The sequence below is a fragment of the Balaenoptera physalus genome (assembly GCF_965194825.1).
Source record: "Balaenoptera physalus genome assembly, chromosome: 4".
In the NCBI taxonomy this organism is placed as follows: Eukaryota; Metazoa; Chordata; class Mammalia; order Artiodactyla; family Balaenopteridae; genus Balaenoptera; species Balaenoptera physalus.
In genome coordinates this window covers 9,491,692-9,513,738 of record NC_138891.1, presented here as the reverse complement: position 1 = coordinate 9,513,738, position 22,047 = coordinate 9,491,692, and the positions used below count along the sequence as shown (strand labels likewise).

The following is a 22,047-nucleotide window of genomic DNA, read 5'->3' as shown; positions in this document are numbered from 1 at the left end:
GAACGTTTGCTCAGCTTTGAGTTTCAAATTACTTTTAAAAGTCCACAGAAAAAAAGAAATCTAAGAAGCCAAAGCATTTTGATTCACGAGAACATGGTTTTCTTCACAAAATGAAATGAAAAAACTTCCATCTTTTTCTAAGTTTATACAACTGAATTTATCTGTCCCTTCAAAATTTGGATCATTCACCTATAACTCTGGTGCTGGTGACTTTTGAAAGGCACTACTATAGCGGCTGTTTGGATTTTTTCTATGTTAATTCCTCTATTAAAGTTTCCTACTTTTTCTTGGGTCAGTTTTGATCATTCATATCTTCCCCCCAAAAGCCATATTATACGGCAGGTGGAATAATGCCTATGCCCTTAATCTCCAGAGCCTATGAATATGCTACTTTATGTGGCGAAAGGGACTTTGCAGGTGTGATTTAAAGAACCTTAAGATGGGAAGAGTGTCCTGGGTGATGATGGTGGGTTAGTGTGAACACGAGTCCTTACAGTGAAACAGGAAAGTAGAAGGAGTCAGAGCTGTGACTAAAGAAAAAGAAGGCAGCTGAAGCAGGAGAGGGAGCTGATGGTGGTGTTGGCTTTGAACGTGGAGGAAGGGACGTGAGGCAGTGTGGATCCTCTAGAGCTGGCAATGGCCCTCAGCTGACGGCCAGTGAAGACATGGGGACCTTGGTTCTACAGTCACAAGGAAGTGAATTCTGCCAACAGCACAGATGATTCTTCCCTAGAGCCTCCTGACACCTTGGTTTTAGTTTGCTGAGACCTGAATCAGACTTTTGATTCACAGAACTGTTAAAATAGAAGGAAATGCTCATTATTATTTCTTAAGTATTTCAGAAGTATTTCTCTACTTATGATCTCTAGACTGAACATTTGACATTATAGTTCAGATTCTGAGTTAATCTAAAATTCCAGGTAGAATCATTTAAATTTTATTATACTGCTGGAAAAAGTTAGAATTCTGTAGACTGTAACAACTTTTGCCCCCATCTTTCTTCCAAAGTGGAAAAAAAGAAAAAAAAATAGCATATATTTCAAGCGCTCCAAGGTCCTGTGTGGCTAGCGGACACCACACTGGACAGGACAGGTATAAACCACTTAACAGTCTAAATTTCCAAATGTTTTTCACAACACGCAGGCTGTTATGTAAAGTAACCATCAAAACAAAATAAGCTAATGACATATCTAGGAGAGATCTTTTGAATACCTGCTTTAATAAATTAGCTCATCAGTTATTTACTGGGTGAGATTTAGTATCCAGTTACCCAATCCAGAAAGAACTTGAAAGTGTCCTGTTCTCCCTAAGTTTCTTTTGTAGCTATTATTCTCCTGGGCAAACTACCTTTTCAGAGATAACACTAAGCCAGCTCTTATCAGAATTTATCTCTGAACGATCAAATTCCAAATTGGTGGTAGTATTAATAAAGTACTGCTTGGCCTGTATCTCGTATAAAAACCCTGTACAAAATACATTTCCCCTCAATTACAGAAATTAGCTAACATTTTTGTGCCCTTTGGGACCGTAGACATTTAGACCTTAAGAAAACAGAGTCACCAGCACGTGAGACAGAAGAAAGGACCGCCAGACTTCCCGCCCTTTCCAGGCCTAGCACATGGACCAGGACAACACGGGGTAAATGGATGAGACTTTCCATCACCCGGGCCTCACCCAGACAGCTCCCAAGCTGAGGAGTCAGGACTCTCAACACGCCTGCAGCCCATAAACCGCACAGTAGCCCTGATACTCCTGTAAACCTTTGAAAGCTTTTACATTAACCATTTCCTGTGCTGCACCAAAACCCGATGCTCATTCCTAGGGGAGCCTGCAGAGCCCCGCCCAGATCCCCACTTCGGGACCGAGGCACTTGTTCCCCCAGACGCGGGGAGCGTGGGCTGCCGCTGGCTCTCACAGCTTCCTCTCTGGAAACAGCCCCAGCCGAGGACAGCTGCTTTGCCCAAGATCATGCCCCTTCCCCGGGGAACAGCTCCAATCCAGTGACTGGTTTGGGTGGACAGAGGACAAAGGCTGGCCCCCTTGTCTCAAAACAGACAACTGAGGGCAACACTGCTTCTCTGACTCCCCACGTATTGACCCTGAGGGCACTCCCCCAAAGGCTTCCTACCCGAATTCTCCAAAGTCCTGACCCAAGACAATTATTTACGATTATATGGTAAGGCATTCTCGAATATACTAAATACTGACCTATTCTCAAGCCACCTCAGGCATGCCCAGTCTTCCTTTCATAACCAAACATCGGGGAACAAAAGCCCTATGCAGACTGATCTGAGGACATGTCTCTGGAAACTCTGCCCAGCGCTGAGGATGGGGGGATGACCACAAGAGGAGCTCGTGAGAAGCTCCTAAAACAGCAGCACAAGGGAAACACAGACTTGTACCTGCATTGACTAACCTACAACCCCAGGTGGTAAAAGCAAACACGGAAGTATGAACAGCGGGACTCTGGAAGCACAAAAGAGGGACCATCCAATCCTGTCTCAGGCCATCAGAGTTGTGAGCTACATCTTGAAATCTGAGGAGTGGGCAGTGGTGGGGGTCATGGCTCAGGGAAGGTCATTTTTGGGCACAAAACATGGTATTTACGAGGCAGTTAGACTCCTGGGAACATGGAGCTCAGACAAAGCCTGATTAATCCTTCAGCACTTCCTGCCATCCATATGGAATTGAAAATGACACCAATACCAGTGTAAACAAAATAGGATTAAGTTCAACAGCGTGCTTCTGTTTCATTTGATGATTACTTCAATGGTTTTCTCGGGGGTGGGCTGGGGTGGGGAGGAGGGAATCAAATTCTTTCTAAAAGTTGCTGGTACCCCAAATGTGAGCTTCTTTCTCTCTTGGTCATCCAGCTCTAAAAATAGGGGGAGGGAGGCAAGAGGGAAGGTGGGGCTCTAAAAATAGGGCCAGCTAGACCAAGAAGAGCAGCTTGTTCCCATGTGAAGGGGTTTGGCCTTTCTCTTGTCAGTAGCGATGGCAGTTATTACAGATGTTAAGCAGGAAAGTAGCCTGAGGACTGACTACAGGAGCTTGGCTGAACGAGGCATCTCCTGACTGGCCCATGCAAGAGATTATAAGGCTTCAACTAAAGCTGGGGTGATAGATTTGAGAGACACTTGCAAAGCACAATTCCTCAAACCAACACCTGCTGAGTCAGCACCTGCGCTGGAGTCTGAGCTCCGCTGGTATCTAGTTGTGCGGCCTTGAACGAGTCACTGACCCTCCACAGGCCCAGTTCTCATCCACAAGGGAGGCATCCACTTCACGCGCGCTGTGTGTCCTAGGTGGGTCGCGTGTGTAAAGGGCTCAGCGCGGCTCCCGGCGCCTGCTACGCGCTGCGCAGACCCAGACCATTACCAGCACGCTGGGCACTTCCAAATCCAGAGCAGGCGGGTTCACAGGCATTCCTCTGGTCACAGACCTGCCGGTGCTCTCCTGCTGGGCTGTCCTTCCGCTGGCTGCACTGCCCGGTGACCGCCCGCAGACCTGGGCTAACTGGCTCTGAGCCCAGGACCACCACGCACGCCACGCCTGGGAGAGCCTGCGGGTTCGGATGCACGCCCTGGTGCGAGCTGCAGGGGACGTACCTTTTTCTAACATGCGCAAAGGGACTCCTTGGACTAGATATGGCCGTGTCTGGGTATATTAAATCTTTCCTTCACTCTCTGTCCTTCTCTGAAAGATTCAATAAAACTTCCGGGCCCCCCGTGCTACGTGTCAGTGGAGGTTATCTGTCAAGCGCCTGAGTTGACTGAATGAGCTTCACAGGCATCAGTGGGGACCCTGACCACAGAGAGGCTGGGAGAGAGGAAAGGAGGAAGGGGAAGAATATTTATTAAGTTCCTACTATGCCTCATGCATAATATTTTCATGACTGTTCTCTCATTAAACTCAATGGGAAGCAAGAACCGGGGTTGGGCTGTATTCCTAAATAGTCGGGCAGAACCCCCATAAACCTGAAACCAGCTGGGGGATTTGGACACAGGACACCCAAAGGCAAAACGTTCAGGAGGCTAGGAAGTCTGGGGGTCGCTGGTGGGAGGCCTGGCTCAGAGAGGCGGGAAGGGCAAAGCCTTTGGGAAGCCCGGTGCTGTGGCCACAGGAAGGGGGTCGCCTTGACGTCATTCAGCGACCCGGAGAAGACAGGACGTAGCTGGGCCCCGCCTGGTGACACTTTGGTACCTCACAGACCTGAGTGACAGACAGCAAGAGGGCTCAGGTCTACTCGTTAAAAACATACACCTTGGTGCCACAGGAGGGGAAAGGAAGCAGGCTGTACCTGCAGCCCCTGAAACAGACCTGGTTCTAGCCTGGCCAGAGAGGTCAAGCTTTATCGCATCCAGGGCTGGCGTGCAAACACAGGGTTTCGGATTGTCAGAAGACGTTGTTAAGCAAAGAAAAGACAGAGGTGCTGAGTAGGTTCATCTATTCGATTCTGGAAACCAAAGAGGTACCTGAGGAAAACACATAATGATGCCAGCACCAGAACCAGCCCCCGAGTAGGTAGTGCCCTCGAGCCCTTACTATGGGACAGGTAACTGCCCTTGAAGCAGCTGCTCTCTTTCTCTGTCTTTACAGGCGAGCGGTGAAGTGGCCTCGCTGGGTCATCCAGCAAGGCAGTGACGAAAGCAGGACCCTAACCCAGGCCTGACTCCTGAGCCCGGGCTGGGCAAAGATGCACCAGCCTGCTCCCCTACAAAGGGCTGCAGTAAATGTGACTTGGAATTAAAGAAAAGTGGAATGAGGTCTTTGGATATCAAAGGGCAAATTCTGACCTTGTTCTCAATCCAAAAACAACTCATTTATTCAATGTTTGTTGGAGTAAGTGTTTGTTGGAAAAGAGGCGTTTTCTAGCTAACTGATGCGTCCCCAAATTTGTTTTACATGTTCTGTACTTCTCTGCAATTGTTCAGAACATAATGGAACTACTTGTTCTGCTTCAGGACTATCATGTCTCAACAACACCCAGAGGGAGCAGTACCGGGTCATCTACCAGGATAACCTTTTGGCTCTGTAGTCTCCTCCCTCATCCTTGTGGGCAGCAGCAGCTCTCTGTCCTGTTGTCACCATGTCCTGCTCAAGTTGATTTGACCTCCCTCTTCTTTGTTCTAGCCATTTGCTGCTTGTCACCTGCACTGGGACTTTTCTGTTAGTGTTTTCATCGTGAAGGTCCAGAGTGAAGTCATCTCCAGGCACGAGCTGTTAACACATTAATGTGACTCGCATGTTGTCTCTCAGTTTAAAATCTATTTTTTTTTTTTTTCCTACAAGGCATTATAAGAAACTTAACAGTGGATACCCTTAGTGAAATGGGCTGGCAGAAAGAAGTGGGAGGAGAAAAGGGGGTTGTTTTATTTCCCATGTAATGCCGTTAATTAGTTGGGGATTGTCTAATATTATACGTACTTCAGTTTTACTTTAAGAATGTCAACAGTGGTTATCTGGACAGGGAGATTTTTGATCTTTCTCAACCTTTTTTATTTAAAAAAGCAACCTGATACATGCACCCCTATGTTCATAACAGCACAATGCACAATAGCCAAGACATGGAAACCACCTGAATGTCCATCAACAGATAAATGGATAAAGAAGATGTGGTACATATATATAATGGAATATCTCTCAGCCATAAAAAAGAACGAAATAGTGCCATTTGCAGCAACATGGATGGACCTAGAGAGATTACTATACTAAGCAAAGTAAGTCAGAAAGAGAAAGACAAATACCATATGATTATCACTTATATGTGGAATCTAAAAGACGACACAAATGAAGTTATCTAAGAAACAGAAACAGACTCACAGACATAGAGAACAGACTTGTGGTTGCCAAGGTGTGGGGAGGGGAGGGGAGGGATGGACCGGGAGTGTGGGGTTAGCAGATGCAAACCATTATACATGTAATGGAGAAACACAAGGTCCTACTGTATAGCACAGGGAACTAAATATATTCAATATCCTGCAATAAACCATAATGGAAAAGAAAAAAAAAACAACCTGATAAATGTTATATAATGATATCTATGATATCTATACATCCATGTTAGTAACATAAATACATATACACGAATACAAATTTTAACATTGCCTATGGCAATAACTTAAGAAATCTAAATTTCTTTCCTAAGGGTCCATTATGTGATAATACTTATATACTTCTGTTGTTGGAAATTCTCAATTCTCTTTAGAAGTAATGTCTGTGTATATGCGTGTGTCTATCTCCCCATATTTTAAAGTTTTTTAGTTTATGAATTAATAATTCCTAAGTATCTCTCGAAAAAAGTTCCTGGGGGTAGATGTGCCATTTCCAAAAATAATTTTGAAGAAACTCTTTGAGTTGCCAAAAGTGAACTGTCCTGTGGCACATTTTTTTATGATTGCAACCTACACTGAGAAATATAAAATGGAACTTTCCAACAATTTTCCAAATATTATTTATTGACCTAAATTGTGAGATCTCACTTTATATTCAGAATTTTCTTCAAAAAATTAAAACCTGTATAATTACTGTGTGTTAAAAGGCAAAGATACAGATATGAAACCTCATGGGAAGAAGAGACTATCTACAATCAAAGAATCATTGAAAATATTGATATTTACTTAATGTCTTGAAATTTGCTCCACTGCTTTGAAAAAAGACACTTGGGAAGTCTAAATGTTAGTTTTATTTCCCTGAAATGAAAAGTATATCTACTCTTGTGGGTTTAGCACGTCTGATGAGGTTCTCCAATTTCCAATATTACTGACCCTAACAAGCAGAGATTGTTAGAAAGTTTTTTGTTGCCACCACTGACTATTTTGGTTTACTTCTGCTTCCCCTTGCTTTCTGACACTCTGCAGGAAGTGTGTTGAGGGAAACATACTGTGACTTCTCCAAATCCGGGTAGGTATCATCCTACTGTCTCATCACAGATTGGAAGCTCTTTATCTGGCCTCATGTCTCATTAAGCCACTGGACTCTTCCCTGTCAGACTGATACAGTCTCTGTTGGAACAGGGCAGGCAGGGTAATTTAGAACAGGGTATCAGAAAAGGAGCTGGTTCCTGACCATGAGGGCTTGCTGGGTCATCTAAAGCACCGGGGATGCCCTAGCAGCCTGGTGAAGCTGGAGGGAAGCCCAAGGGACTGATGGAAACAGAGCTCGGCACACAGTTGGCACTCAATGAACACTGGTTGAATAAGTGAATGAGATGATTCTACTTCTACAACACAAGTTATTTGAACAAAATGATACAACCTCCTTCTTTAAGCGTCTATTTAAAAAGCGACACTGTTCACGTGGCTCTGGTCTGCAGGAAAACATGGACTGAGCAGTAGCATAAAAGCAGAAGCCAGAACAGACAAGCCAGCCTTCAGCTTTCTCTTTCCACAGGTATAAATAAAACGATCAGGCTTCAATACCCAGAGGAATACTCTGCAGGCGAACTCACTTTGGGATAAAAAAACTCTGGTTAAAAAGTTGCCTGGGGGGAATTCCCTGGCAGTCCAGTGGTTAGGACTCCGCGCTTTCAGTGCCAAGGGCCCGAGTTGATCCCTGGTCGAGGAACTAAGATCCCGTGAGCCACGTGGCGAGGCCAAAAACGAAGTTGCCTGGGGGGCTCAGATTTTAATTTTAGGAAACAAATTTAAGTCCTACGAATCCTCACCGTATCAGAAGATCACATCAATATTCATCTAAGCGCAATAACTGACAAAGCTAAAGAGAAGTCATCTGGAGGTGATCTGCCTCTTCTACTGGCCATGCTACTGCACCCCTTTGTTATACAGATCACTCCACAGACACCAAGCAGAGTAAACAGCAGCTTTTCACAGAATCCCTGAGCTTGAAAAGCCCTAAAGGTCAGCTGGTTCACTTACCAGAACACAGCCAGAAACAGTACCTGTGAAACACAGAACTATATATAGAAGTCAGATCACACCCCTCTGTGCCACAGTATGTTTTTTAAGATGTTAAGTCAACACACCACTGATCTCCTAATCACAATATATTGTTTTCTGTTAATTTATTAAAAAGCACAGATATTATGGAGACATATCATTATTAGAACAGTATTTTAATACTAGTAGCATGATTGTACTGTGTGGATATTTTAAATTAAGGAAGAATTTGATAGGAATTTCAATTAATACGGCTATCTTTTTTGTCTGAATTTGAATGGAGGATTCTTAAAGTTAGTCTAGGCTTCCATTTAATACAGAATTCCTCTCTGTATTAAAATAAAGCATATTTTTAATCTAAAAGATTATATAATAAAAGATGAATGCAGCAACTTTAAATATTTATATGTTTCTAAATTCCACAGGAGCTGCTGAATATGGATTACTATTATTCTGTGTTTCTTAAATAAACTTGTTCTAGATTTTGAACACACAGTTATGATATTTAACTATTATCTTTTTATTTTAAATCATTGCCAATGACTCTACATAGAGATTTGTCACACTGAAATTTAATTCTGTTAATATGATTCATAGTACAAAGCCTGTACTTAAAAACGTATTTCAGAATCAAGTTGTAATTCTTTTAGTTAAAATATAATAAGTACCTCTGGCTAATACATACAATAATATGCATACACACAGCATCTAAAATGTCTTAACCTCAGAACTAATTTGTCAAATCCTGTCACAGAGCACCTATGCACAACTGAAAGAACACTTCAGCGTGAGCTGCCAAATAAAACGTGGTGGTAAAATAATCTCAAAATCTAGAGTGACCATATTTCGGCAAGGAAAGAAGCTGGTGCAAACTTGATAAAAAACCCACATCTTAACCGGATTTGGCATCAGCACGATATGACATGAGAGGGGACTTTTGTTCTTAACAACAGTGCCACTCAGTGGCTGAACAATGGAGTGAACTGATAAACAGCATGAATGGAAGGTGGGCAAAAAGGAAAATGGAGCTTGGGAAGAGGCAATGATAGTACTGCAGGCAAAGAGATACTGCATTGCCATGGTAACTATACCTGGGAGGTCAGTTAGGGTCTGGACAGGAACAGAAACCTGAGCATCGCTTCCTGTAACTACATCGCCTGGATTTCATAAGAAAAAATAATTAGATTTCATAAAGAAGAAAAAAAAAATCAACTTTTCTTTCATATTTAATGCTGGAATACTTTTACTTATCAACCTAATTACTAAAAGTACAGTCAAACAGAAAATACAACACAATCTTAGAAAAATTAACATAAAATATTTTTTAAAGGAACTGATTTTTAAAAAGTGTTTCCTAAAAAGCTTTTGTGCCTGTTTTTGTTAAGGAAAAAAACAAGTTTCTACTAGTCTAAAGTATAGGAAATTTTAGCCATCAAAAGACTTGGCTGAGCAGATTTCATTATGCTACAAATAACAGCATGATTTTATATTTTCTTATTTTTTAAAAAAAATCTTTATCCCAAAGTAAGTTATATGCCTTTATTAAGAAGTCAACATTCTTCTGAAATTGATTTCCTCCTGCAACAGACAAAATTTATTTTTAACTAAACTTGAAACCAATTTCTTCAGTGATAAGATAAAGACCTAAACAAGTTCTAATTTCATATTAAGTATTGAAAAGATTTCATAAGTTACCACATGCACTTATAAATGTCAACATGTAAAAATAAACCTGTGAACTGCATACCCTTTAAACTTGATATACTTATTATAGGCGAGATTTCATTTACAAATTGGACCTGCAGTAAATGCTTAAAATAAAGAAGTGTTCAAATTCAAAAAACAGAGGGAAAGGGGGGTGGGGGGAAGGGAGTACATTTAAAAAATGCAGGAAAGAAAGGAAAAGGAAATACTGTGAAGCACTTGAGGTACACGACCACTGAGAAGGAAGGTTTTTTTGGTTCTTTGATTTCCTTCCTGGATGACAAACATGAAGCACAGTCCCTGTGGACAGAATCATCCCCTGGATAGATCAGCATCTGAAGCCCCATGCTATTTTGAGATTAACGAGCTGAAAAACAAGCCTTCTTAAAAGGCACCATATTTTCTATGTACGATAACGTATGATTAACAGATCTGCTTTCCCTGTAGCTTTTACACAATAGTAAAAAGAATCAAGTTTTGAATTATATAACAACCCTCCGTGCCTTGACCGCTTGCTACCATTATGATTTACAGCACAGCCAGCTCACCTGGAAATTACTGGGTTGTCATTAGACCATTCCTATCAATTAACGGTACATGCATTTATATTCTCCTATAGCTGAAATAAAATCTATAAATCGGTACATATGCCAAACAAGTGATAAACAACTTTTAGTGGAACTTCTCAGGTCCTGAATTTTCCTAATATAGTTAACTCTCTATTCACTGGTGAATGGTGTGCCTCATTTTCTGTACATCCGAAAATTTTCAATTCTATGCTTGCTACCCATTTCACTCTGCTGCTTCTGGACCACCTATTAATGTATATTTAGAGACTGAGACTAATTTTAATATTGGATGCCACCAGGAAAATGATGGAGGATCACCTGTGCTCCCTCCTCCCTTCAGGACCCCGGCCCCAACAGAGACGCCAACAGCAAAAGGCATTTCAAGCGACAGATACATGAATGTCGGCTTTTCTGTAGAACTCTTCCCCTATACAAGCACAGGTAATTGAGAGTTAACTAACCTATGAAAGCCATAAGGATTTCCAGCTGCGTAAACAACCACTTTTCAAAACAACTTTCAAATTTTCCAGCAGAGCACACTGAAAAGGCACTAAGTAGATGACCCTGTTCGGAGACAGTCAGAAGTCCTATTCCAACACATGCCTTCTGAAAGGGTAAACACTTGCTCGCTCATTGCCGGGGCCAGGTGACAGACACACCTGCAGATTTGTCAGTGTCACAGCACAGCAGGACACTTGTGGGAAACACCAGCATAAACAACCGATGTTGGTATCTTTTACCAAAGGAACCGCAGATTTCTGGGGCTGGGAGGCTCCCCAGGGATCAGCCCAAACCTCTTATTTCCGGGTGAGGAAAAGGGTCTGAAAGCTTCAGGATTCTGCCCGTGGTTCACTGGAGAGTGAATGAAGGAAGCGGATCAACCTACCCTCGCTCCTACTGGTATAAACCTTTCTCCTTCCTTTTACTCCATTTTATTCAAAACTTCATGCAGGGAGGGGCATTAGCAGGACGATATACCTTTAATATGAAGGTAGACAAGCTTTTTGTAGGCTGACATGAAAAGAACAAACCAGAAATAAAAAGGAGAGTTGCCAAACAAGACCACTTTCGTTCAGCACAGGGATCAGTTACAAAATGCCCCAGCGATGTTCATGTTCCAAATACTCTGCTTAAGCGCTCTGTTGTTTCCTTATAACTGGAGACTTAGTTTTCATCAATTGTTCCATCCTCATGCGCTTCCTTTCTCACTCACTGCGATATTAATACTTGACATTTCCTTAGAGACACAACTTTATATTTCTATAGTCATTTGGCTTGGTTCCTCAGAAAATTTAACGGCATTAAGAGATTCTCTGACTCACTTGCTGCCATCAGTTAGAATTACTACTGACTACAGCTTGTTATCAAAGCAATATTGAAATCATATTTGTTTAGAAGAGTAAAACAGTACAATTAAGAAATATATAAAATAACATTCATTTCCATCCTGGAAGTGGGCATGTCTCCTGGCATTAAAATACATTTACAATATGTTAATGGTCTGAAGTCTCCTATTCTTTAAATCATGTGTGATAGCGCTACATTAAAAAGAGAAGAATGTAATTTTAAAAGAGATATTCGTATGTCAGGTAAATGGAATATTCTAATAGAAATTTAAATACTAATTATATAAAGTCTAATACTTCATATAGGCAGTGATAGATAATATGATGAAACTAACAGAAGAACACACACTCATTATTGAATAACTCATTATTTTCTATCATTGGAGAAGAGTCCATTTAACTTAAGTTTTTACCAGTTTAAATGCCAATAATTTAATTTTTAAAATAATTTTGGATGCAACCTTCTTAAACAGAGTATATGCAACATGGTTTAAGGTCTTCTTACTGATTCAATATTACTATTGTTATTGTCAACACCTGTTACTGAACTTGGCTATGATCCAGGGACACCTTTAAGACACAGATGAGGCAGGGGTCAGGAGGGTATTTGCTCTGACACTAACTGGCCACAGACACTATGCTTTGTGAGGCCTTAGGATTGATTTTTGTAGATTTTCTGCCATCGTGCTACTATTTCTTGCTTCCATAGTATAGATAGCAGAGTCCCATCACTAAAAATAAGTGTGGCTGTTTCTCATCGGCTACGAGTAGGGGTACTTAATTCATACGTCTTTGGAAATAAGTAGAAAATAAGAGAAAAAGGTTCTGAGTAAGAACCTGAAGGGCTCCCTTATGAACCAAACACCGGAGGCAGGTGAAGCGCTGGAAAGGCCCTGAAATGGAAAGGAGCGTACCTGAGTCCCAGCAGCAGGAGAGCCGCTGACAGCACTCCCAGCAGCAGTGCACACTCGTCAGCTGAGCGATCTGGCTCTCACGTCCTGTGGTTCTCTCAGCGCAGGGACTCAGACACTGACTCTGCTGCCTGAGATACTCTGTTTGGCCTCTTCCCCGCTTTGGGCTCTAGTTTGTATTCCTTGGAGGTAAAGCAGCTGGAAGAGGGACTGCAAGCCTGGTGACCCGCTTCCTCCAAACCAACTGCACGGACAAATGCCGTGACTAGCAGAGCCCAGGGTACCAGACCTTCCCACGTCAGATGCTCTTCTAGCCAGAAGCATCATTATACAAAGCTAGCAGAGATCTCGGTCAACTGACCTCAAGTTCCGTGCTGTGATAGTTCACGCCATACTGTGCGGGCATCACCAGGACACAAATGCAAGTATACTAAGGTACAGATGTTAAAAAACGTACTTTAACAAATTACCTCATAAAACCTTCTTAAGAACAATATAGTATCTGATATTGCCATTTAAAAAGGACCTACTATAACAGATTTTTAAAAATTAAGTCTTGCACTAATTTCTCTTTCTAGGACGGTGATTCCTCATAGGCAGGTGAGGAAATCCCAGGCTACCCTGGGAGTGTTTCCTCTAGATTAACTAGTATTTTCCCTTACCTTTGTTCAGCTGCACTGGCATGCTTTCCGATTTCATCAGCCTCTGCTGCTGCTGCAGAGGATGCTTGGGGGCCTCTGCTAGGGTCCTGGGGGGAACCACAGCCGGGGAGGAGGTACCGCCACTGCCTCCCGGTACTGGGCCATCCGCACCGCACGGGGCCGTTGCCGGAGAAATCAACTTTCTTCCAAAATTCATCAGGCTAGTAGAGACCTTATTTATATTCAGGGGAGCACCTTTGGCACTGGTCCTGTAAAAAAACAAATTAGGTGGAGAGTCATTGTTTAAATCAGAGGACAACTCTATTTCACATGCTCTGTTGATATAAAAACATACCTTACCTGCTTTGAAAAAGGTCTAGATCAGCTACACGAAGTGAGGTGTGATAATTTCAGAGTGACCACAGAATAATAAAACAACAAGATTCTTAAAGGTGTGGCTTATGGAAAATAGTCTTTTTACTTTTCATTCATTCATTCATTCAACAAACAGGGCCCATTATGGCCAACACTGCAACTGTCCAAAACTGACATAGTTTCCCTCCTGGAGGTTCTAGAAAACACATCCATCACATAATCACATAAATAGATGCATGACTAAAACCTGTGATGAGGACTCCGAAGGAGAGGTGCAGGGCTGGGCGAGTCTGGGGTAACCCACAGAAGGGGGCACCTGGGAAGCCAGGCTGAGAATAGATTTCCCAAACTCTGGCCTGTGGGAACAAGGCCATATATAATCTGACTTTGAAAAATAAATGTGTCTGAGAGCCACGAAGTCAGTTCATGGAAGTACATCAAGGGCTCTGGTCCACGAGAATTGAGTCCACCCTCACCCCACACTACCGCCCCCACGTTCCGTATCCTCCTTCCCCACGTGCCTGCTTTACTTTTCCTGATAGCGCTTTGCATCATCTGACATACTACATATTTTACCTATTTGGCTATGATCTGTCCACCTCCCCCATCCACCACTGGAATAAAAGTTTCATGGAGACAGGACTTCGGTCTCTCTGCCATGTTGCCAGTTGCCTAGAACATAACAGGTGTTCTAGAAATATTTGTTAAAAGGCAGCTGTGTCTACCTGTGGTCTAAGCCTTTTCACCTATTACCATGAAGGAAGCGTCCCTTGCTCCTGGCCACGGCCCGCCTCCCCACGTGCGGGGAGATCCCATCTGCTCTGACCTTTGGAGACTGTTGCTCCTGGATCTTGCTCTCCTGCATCACCATTTCCCCCTTTCTACCGTATCTTTCCCATTAGCACACAACCGTGGTGTGTGTGTGTGCGCGCACGCGCAAGCGTGTCTCCCAACTTCTCCTTTGAACCCTCATTCCTTCCTGGTTGCCATCCTACTTCTTTCCCTCCTCACAACACGTCTTTTCAGCAGTGTCTTAATGTGCTACTTGTGCTTCTCCAGTCCTGGCCCACTAAGGTCTGGCTGTGGCCTCCCTGCCATCGCTCTGAAACCACCCCTCGAGGTCACCAATGACTCTGCAGAGCCAAGGTCCATCCTTCCTTCGCGCCACGTCTCAGCCGCAGTCAACTCCCCTCCACTCCCCCCCTCCCTCTCAGACAGGTCCTCTCTCGGCAACCAGGGTTTGCCAGCACCTGTGCTCTGCCTGGCAGATAGAGGACACCAAGTCAACATTTGCTAAAATGAATGATTACTTCCCAAATGATTCATCATCTTGAAGTATCTCAGGGCTATTATGTGAAAGACCAGTTATGATTATAAATTATTTTAGTTGTAGGAGGTTGACCATGTCAATATCAAAGTTTGCATTTTTACTGCCCAATCATTAATAGAAGCTTGTTTTCTCGCATTTAGCTTCTTTTTCATAAAAGTAGGAAACTGAAAATCAAGTTTGAGGGATCCACTTGTTATGATTTTAGTTACCTTGAATTTTGCCATCATTTCCTCCTCTCAGATCTACCTTGCAGCACTTACATGGTAATTCTCCTACTTTTTATATGACAGCTGTATCCTTGCCATTACTAGATAGGGCACTAAAACAGAACTGATCCGGAGTTCTGTAATAAAAAGCAAAGAACACTATGCTTCCTCCTTCCATAAAGTCTTAACGGTCCTAGCTAATATTATGGGCTAGGTATGGGAAACTTATATTGCTTCAGAGATTGGATAAATCAAATTTAAAACCTGGAATTTGCTTTATAAAAGAAAAGAGCTATTCATTTATAACGCATGAAATGTGAAAAAAAATCCTTTTTCAAATGGTTCGTTTTGCATCATTTCATCTTTAAAGAATAAAGCTATTTAATGTCCTTCCAAAAATTATTGAGAATAATGTTTCCTAATGGAGATGAGGATATATAGTGATGATGCACCACTTACTTCCAATTTTTATACGCTTCCTAAGGAAGGAGAGACCTCTCAATGTATAGACACTACAGCTTGGCAACAGAGAAGGTGCTCAATACATGTTTATTGAGAAAAAGAATGAATGACATGTAAAGGACTCATAAATTCTGGACTCAGAAGGCGTTCACCTCTGGCACTGCAGTGCACTCAGCAGCCTGCGTGCATCCCCTTTGCTCGCGAGTCACAGTGGAAAGAAGAGTTATTAGGATACTGAAGTTCCACTGCATTTTAGTTTTGCTTGTATGCAAGTCAAGACTCATAATTCACGGATATGAAGAAGTTATAATGTTGTTACCCTTTTTTATAAACAAAAATGTACTAGTCAAATTCCCATATTGCCAGTTCTAAAATTCATACGTTGATAAAAGTACTAAGAAACTGCTAGAGCATTATCAAGAGACTATGGTTAAGGCATCTTCATTACTACTAAAAACCATGAAAAACATACAGATCAAGCTCATGCCGAGCCATTTTTCACCTGAATAGCTCTTGAAAGAGGATGAGCACTGTTTTCCTTTTTTGAACGTTTTTTGTTTTCAACCAATTTTCCCCTCATCCACTACCCGTGCTTCCAGAAGAATAAGAAGAGTTTTGAAAACAACTATTGAAGGTGACTGTATTTTCAGATAGAAACAATTATAACCCATGCACTTCTAGAGCAAGCATGCTAAGCATGCTGCCCACTGTTTGTGTTTCAGGCATGACAGCTTTTATGACAAAGTTAGCTAAGAGAGATCTTAAATATTAGCAGCAGCGGTCTTCACAAGACATACTAAACATACTACAACAATTATTATTGGCTGTTAAGTCACGTGTGCTAAATTAATGAAAATTAATGCAGTTGTCAAGAGACCTGACGGACAGTGAGGACCGGACTGGATTGGATTAAAGATGGGGGCAATGTGTAAATAGTGTTAAAAGAGATGCTAAGGGGGCTTTGGCGTTAACAAGACATTGAACACCGAATCTAATGAGCAACTGGCTCTGTGTAATCAAAGTCTTTCGTTACTGTTGTCTACACTACATACTATTATTAAAAACAGTACCACCTAGGAGGGATTGTTTGGAAATTGTGCCAAGAACTTTCTTTTAGCACAGCCTTCTTCAGTGGGTTAAATCAGCAGCAACAGAGGCAGCTTCCTGAAGATCCAGGAATCCTTCGAAACACCTGTACCAGAACCCAACCTGGCTTCACTGTTGGGCCCTTTTTGTACAGTTTCTGAAATTCTGAAGGTGGGTGACTCTTGCTGCCTCTTCTACCCTCTTCCTACCAACTTGATCTCTTGCAGCCTGGCTTTCTAATCCACACTCTATTTACTGAAAGAGCTTCTAGGGTCTCCATTGCCTTCTTAACTGCCAGGATCATGAGCTGCTCTCATTCAACTTCTAAAACCTTTCCAAAGCTTTAAAAAAAAAAATTATCGCCTCTGTAAAAATTCTCCACAACCTTCTTTCCTTTCCTGGTATCCAAATCTTTTCACCACCCTGATTTATTTCCTTCTTACCTACAGATTTCTTTCAAGTCTAATATTAAGTATCTAGTATTTGTTTATTTCACTCCTCTTGCAATAAAATGTTGTTAGATGCTTGTTTATATTTCTGTCAAATAATGAGTTTTCAACTCATTTTTAATTATTTTATCTATATTCCCAAAGGTTGAATGCTTGGTTCATTCATTCATTCATCCATTCATTCACTTATTCATTTTCTCTTTTTCCCAATAAAAGCATTTAAAGCTGCACATTTACATCTGATTAAAGCAATAGCATTGGGACTTCCCTGATGGTATAGTGGTTAAGACTCCTCGCTCCCAATGCAGGGGGCCCCTGCATGATCCCACATGCATGCCACAACTAAGAGTTTGCATGCCACAACTATGGAGCCGGTGAGCCACAACTAAGGAGCCCGCCTGCTGCAACTAAGACCCAGCACAACCAAGTAAATAAATAAAATAAATAAATATTTAAAAAAAATAAAGCAATTGCATCAAAGATTTTCCCCCACATTTTCAAATAGTCTGTTGATTCAATTGTTATTTAGATACATTTAAAATTTTAGACAGTTGGGTTTGTCTTAAGTATATTACTCATTTTGTTTTATTAAATAAAAATAGAAATATCAGAAGAATGGAAGTGGGGAAATATTCTGATTTTTCAAAAGGACTGTGGAAACCAAACTGTAAAATAGACTGGTTTATACAAATATTTTTACTAATTACTTGGAAATGGTTGAGTTTATTACAAGTAGCCAGTCTTGTTCACTAAAAAAAAATCATTCTAAGACAACTTTGTTTCTTATCTGAAGCGTTGACCTCTGCTGGATTTTATCAAGGTGCAGTGGATATAATGGAGGGTAATACACGCTTAGTTACAGCTGAACAACTGTACCTCACGTGTACCGCTGAATGTTCTAGCACCCCTCTGGTGACATGTGTCTCAGACTTGGTTCACAGACCTCCTCACCAGTCCTTTTTTTTTAAGGTCATAATCTTCTGTCACTGAGTTACGTAACTTGGAAGAGTTATTTAGCCTGTTGTCTGGACCTTAGTTTCCTTATCTTTAAACCATGGGGGCTGAGTTATATGATATTTTGTGTCCCTTTGAGATAGAATATCCAATAGTTTTAAGACTTGAAGAAAGAGAACATGGGCTTATGAATTTTAGACCAAAAGCTGCAGAGGTACCCAATACATCAGAGAAAATAATCAAAATTTAAAATACTCTCAACAGGGTAGCATGAGAAATAAATGAGACAGATAAAATTTAATGAAGATAAATAAAAGCTTATGCACTTAGGTTAAAACTTTTGACAACTGCTCATTACAGATAGAATAGGGAGGCATGGATTAACGTGAGTTCATATTAAAAAAAAAAAAAAAGTCAAGCTCTCAAACATGAATGTTTTGGTCTGGTCTACAAGGCTAATCTGAGCCCATAATGATGTTGCAGGAGAAAAATAAGATTCTTGGGCTGCATTAATTCTAGACGAGTGAACTTCTGGGTTTCCAGACCAGTGTGTAAAAGGCTTGGAAGTCTTTACACTGTCCTAACAACAAGTAAAAAGCTGAACAAACTGAAAAAAAAATCAACATTTTTTCTTAGATTCGTAAGAGAAGTGAGGTCAAAGGGCAAACTGCTGTCCTAACAAGTAAAAAGCTGAACTGAAAAAAAAAAAAAATCAACATTTTTTTCTTAGATCCATAAGAGAAGTGAGGTCAAAGGGCAAACTGCTGTCCCCCAGATTGGAGAGAGTGACGAGTGAATACAGAGGATCACGACCTACCAGAGCAGAAACCCACAGGAACCAGTGCTGGGGTAGGGAAATTGGAACTGTGGCTGAATTGCTAGAAGCTCAGTGTGGACAAACTTGAGAGTTAAAATCTCCAAGGGGACCCAGTCAGGAGGGTGGAGGGGCAGCCCAAACTTCAGCGAGCTTTACCTCCTGGAGCTCTACCAGGTTCTCATGGTAAATATGGGAGAAAAATTGTGCTTCTGGCAGGGGTAGAGGAAGGAAAAGGAACGATTTGAAATACACCAGAGCATCTTGTTCTTCTCAAACGGTCTGCCCTCAGGAGAAATATTTAACCAGAGTCCAAGCTACAGGGTTTTTTGCCGAGCCTAACTGACCTGGGCGAAGGCAAGTACCCAACCACAGTCCCCTCTAGCCATCCTGTTCCACCCGACGTTGGTGGGGGCTGCAGCTGAGAGGCATGTGTCAAGTTCACAGTCTGGAAGCCCAGGCTCACTAAAAGACTGAGACCTAATCATAGGACCACAGAATGCTTCCTTTCCTCCACACCTTATCACCACATTACTAAAGGCCTATTTCTGGAGTTCCTTTTACCCAGTACAACGTGTCCAACTATAAAAAAAAAAAAAAATTAAAAGACGTACTAAAAAAGCAAAAAGCATAGTTTGAAGAGAGAGAGCGACCAAGCTTCAGAACCAGACTCAGATATAGCAGGGATGTTGGAATTATCAAACTGGAAATTTAAAATCACTATAATTAAAATGCTGAAGACTCTAAGGAATAAAGTATACAGCATGCAAGAACAGATAGGAAATATAAGCAGAGAGGAGGAAATTCTAAGAAAAAAAAAAAAGAAATGACAGAGATCAAAAATACTGTAACATAAACAAAGAATGTCTTTGATGGGATATTATTGATGGACATGGCTGAGGAAAGAATCTCTGAGGTTGAGGATATTTCAATAGAAATTCCCCAAGCAAACAGAAAGACAGAAAAAGCAGAACAGAATATCCAAGAACTGTGGGACAACCCTAAAAGATGTAACATTCACATAATGGGAACACCAGAAGGAGAAGAAAGAGAGAAAGGAACAGAAGAAATATTTGAAACAACAATGACTGAGAATTTCCCAAATTAATGTCAGACAACAAACCAAAGATCCAGGAAGCTCAGAGAACACCAGGCAAAAAAATTGCCAAAAATCAACTATACTTAGTCATATCATTTTTAAACTATGGAAAATCACAGAAAAAAAAAAAAATCCTGAAAGAAGCCAGAGGAAAAAAAACAGCTTACCTATAGAGGAGCAAAAATAAGAACCACATTCTAATTATCCTCAGAAACCACGTATGCAGGAAGAGAGTGCAGTGAATATGTAAAGTGTTGAGAGAAAAAACCACCAACCTAGAATTCTGTACCCTGCGAAATTATCCCTCAAAAGTAAATATGGTACCTATATATAGTAAGTATATATTATCCTCTTATAGGAAACACATTTTCCTTTAATAGTAAATATAATATGTGGCTAGAAATACTAGCTGACTGTCTACACTGCAGGAGGTAACTAACTGTACAATCATGGCAGACTGTTTTGGTGATGCATTAATTTCTGGCAGAACTGAATTTTGTGTCTATAAAATGGAGTAGAACAGTAGGGAGGTATGAAAATTACGCTGGAAGAGAAATGGCTAAAAAAGCAGGGAAGCAAGTCCTCCAATACTGTGAGAGCTGCCATGAGGGAAAGCAGCGCTTCTTCGCGTGGCTTTAAAAAATAAGTTTACAAAAGTTACAGAGAGTAACAGAAGACAGTTAAAAGGCTATGACACAGGAAATCCTTTCTAGTGGCTTCACAGGCTCAATTTAAAATAGTAAGAGCTCCGTTTCTGGAACTGTGTAAGTAGAGATTAGAAAATCATTTTCAGACACACAGGCTCCCTGGCCCTGGCATGGGTGAGCGGCAGGGTTCAGTGAAAGCCCCTTCTGACTCTGACAGCCTGTGATCAGCTGAGCCAAATGGCTTCGACCATCACATTCACTATCCTGCTAAGATTACAGGACCAAAAAGAGGCCTGCATGATAGTGTGGGCCCTTGAGGGATGCTGACCAAACCCATCTCAAACTCAGGGGCCTACCTGTCTGCCCTGCCTCCTTATTTCCACCCTCAGTTTCTATTCTGTTCTTTTTGCCTCTCCTTCCTCCTCTAGGTTCATCTTCCCTCTGAGGCCTTTTTGCTCTATTCTTTTCCTTTTGCTTCCATCAAAATCTCCTTTTCTTTCTATCATACTCTCACCTCATCCTACCTATGCTTTTTTCCATCATAAAAACATATAACTTACTTTAAAATTATCTTCTTAAGTGCAAGGAGTAGCTGGAAAAAGTAAATATAAATATGTGACTTTGGATTTTGGATAGAAAAAATATTCTCTTTGCATCTCTGTAATTTTCTAGTCTGTCATTATTGACGTACCCTGAATGGGTTATGATTCATATTTCCCTCTTTCAGAATCCTTATTATATACATCTATCTTTTATTTGGAAATTTAAAACAGTTGTCATGGTTGCAAAACAATACTTTTCCAAATGATTCTAACATTTGAGCTAACGTTCATGAGGTACTTCTCACAAATTCTCTAAGCTGAAGGTCTCAAATTCTATAAAATGAATTGGTTTCCAACTTTCTTAATTCTTTACCTTTAAGGTTGAGTGTATCGAATTTGCTTCAATGAAAGACATCTGTAACTAATTCTAATTTGTTTGCCATATTGTGAGGTTCCTATTATCTTAGAAAATGAACACTCTCCACATCTCAAGAAACTCAAGATTTTATAGGCCTTTATAAAAACTATGTGATAAAAGTTAGTTTGCTATTACTTATTCCTTAGGAATCTGCCTTTCAAGTGAAACATGTTTCCTTTCATCTATAAAGACCCTGTTTATTTTGCGTGTGGCATGTAAATCTTTGTGACTGCTATGTGAAGCAAAAGGAGTGCTTGTTAGGGATAGAAAAGCTAGCCCTCATGAGAGGGTGGATATAAGCTAGACTGTGGGGCTCACCTAATTGGGTCTGAACACAATTTGTAATATTTGTTTAATATAACAAATAATTAGCAATTACGCATTAATCGTGGTTGTATAAAATCATGAGATAAACTCCTCAAGACATATCTGTAGGAATAAATTTTGAGGTTTCTAGAGTGGTGGTTTTCAACTAATTTATTTTCTGAGCCAGTATCTGAGAGGGATACAAATCTCTCCCATTAACCGTGGCTCATGTGAGTCTCTGGCCTAGGGAAATACATCAGAATGGAAGAGGAAACAATTCTGAGATGCCC

At 41.2% G+C, this 22,047-nt stretch overlaps 1 protein-coding gene across 19 annotated transcripts in view; it reads right to left on the bottom strand.

Annotated features, from left to right (window-relative positions):
• The window catches only part of TBC1D5 (TBC1 domain family member 5), a 535,839-nt gene that overhangs the window by 57,290 nt on the left and 456,502 nt on the right, over positions 1–22,047 (bottom strand). For 18 of the 19 annotated variants that reach the window (XM_082459259.1, XM_082459266.1, XM_082459256.1 and 15 more), the window contains 2 exons: positions 13,091–13,338; positions 8,990–9,055 (listed from right to left, as the gene is read on the bottom strand). In XM_082459259.1, coding sequence (XP_082315385.1) covers positions 8,990–9,055; positions 13,091–13,338 — 314 coding nt within the window. The remainder of the gene's footprint in view (positions 1–8,989; positions 9,056–13,090; positions 13,339–22,047) is intronic. The other variant, XM_082459258.1, reaches the window with a different exon arrangement.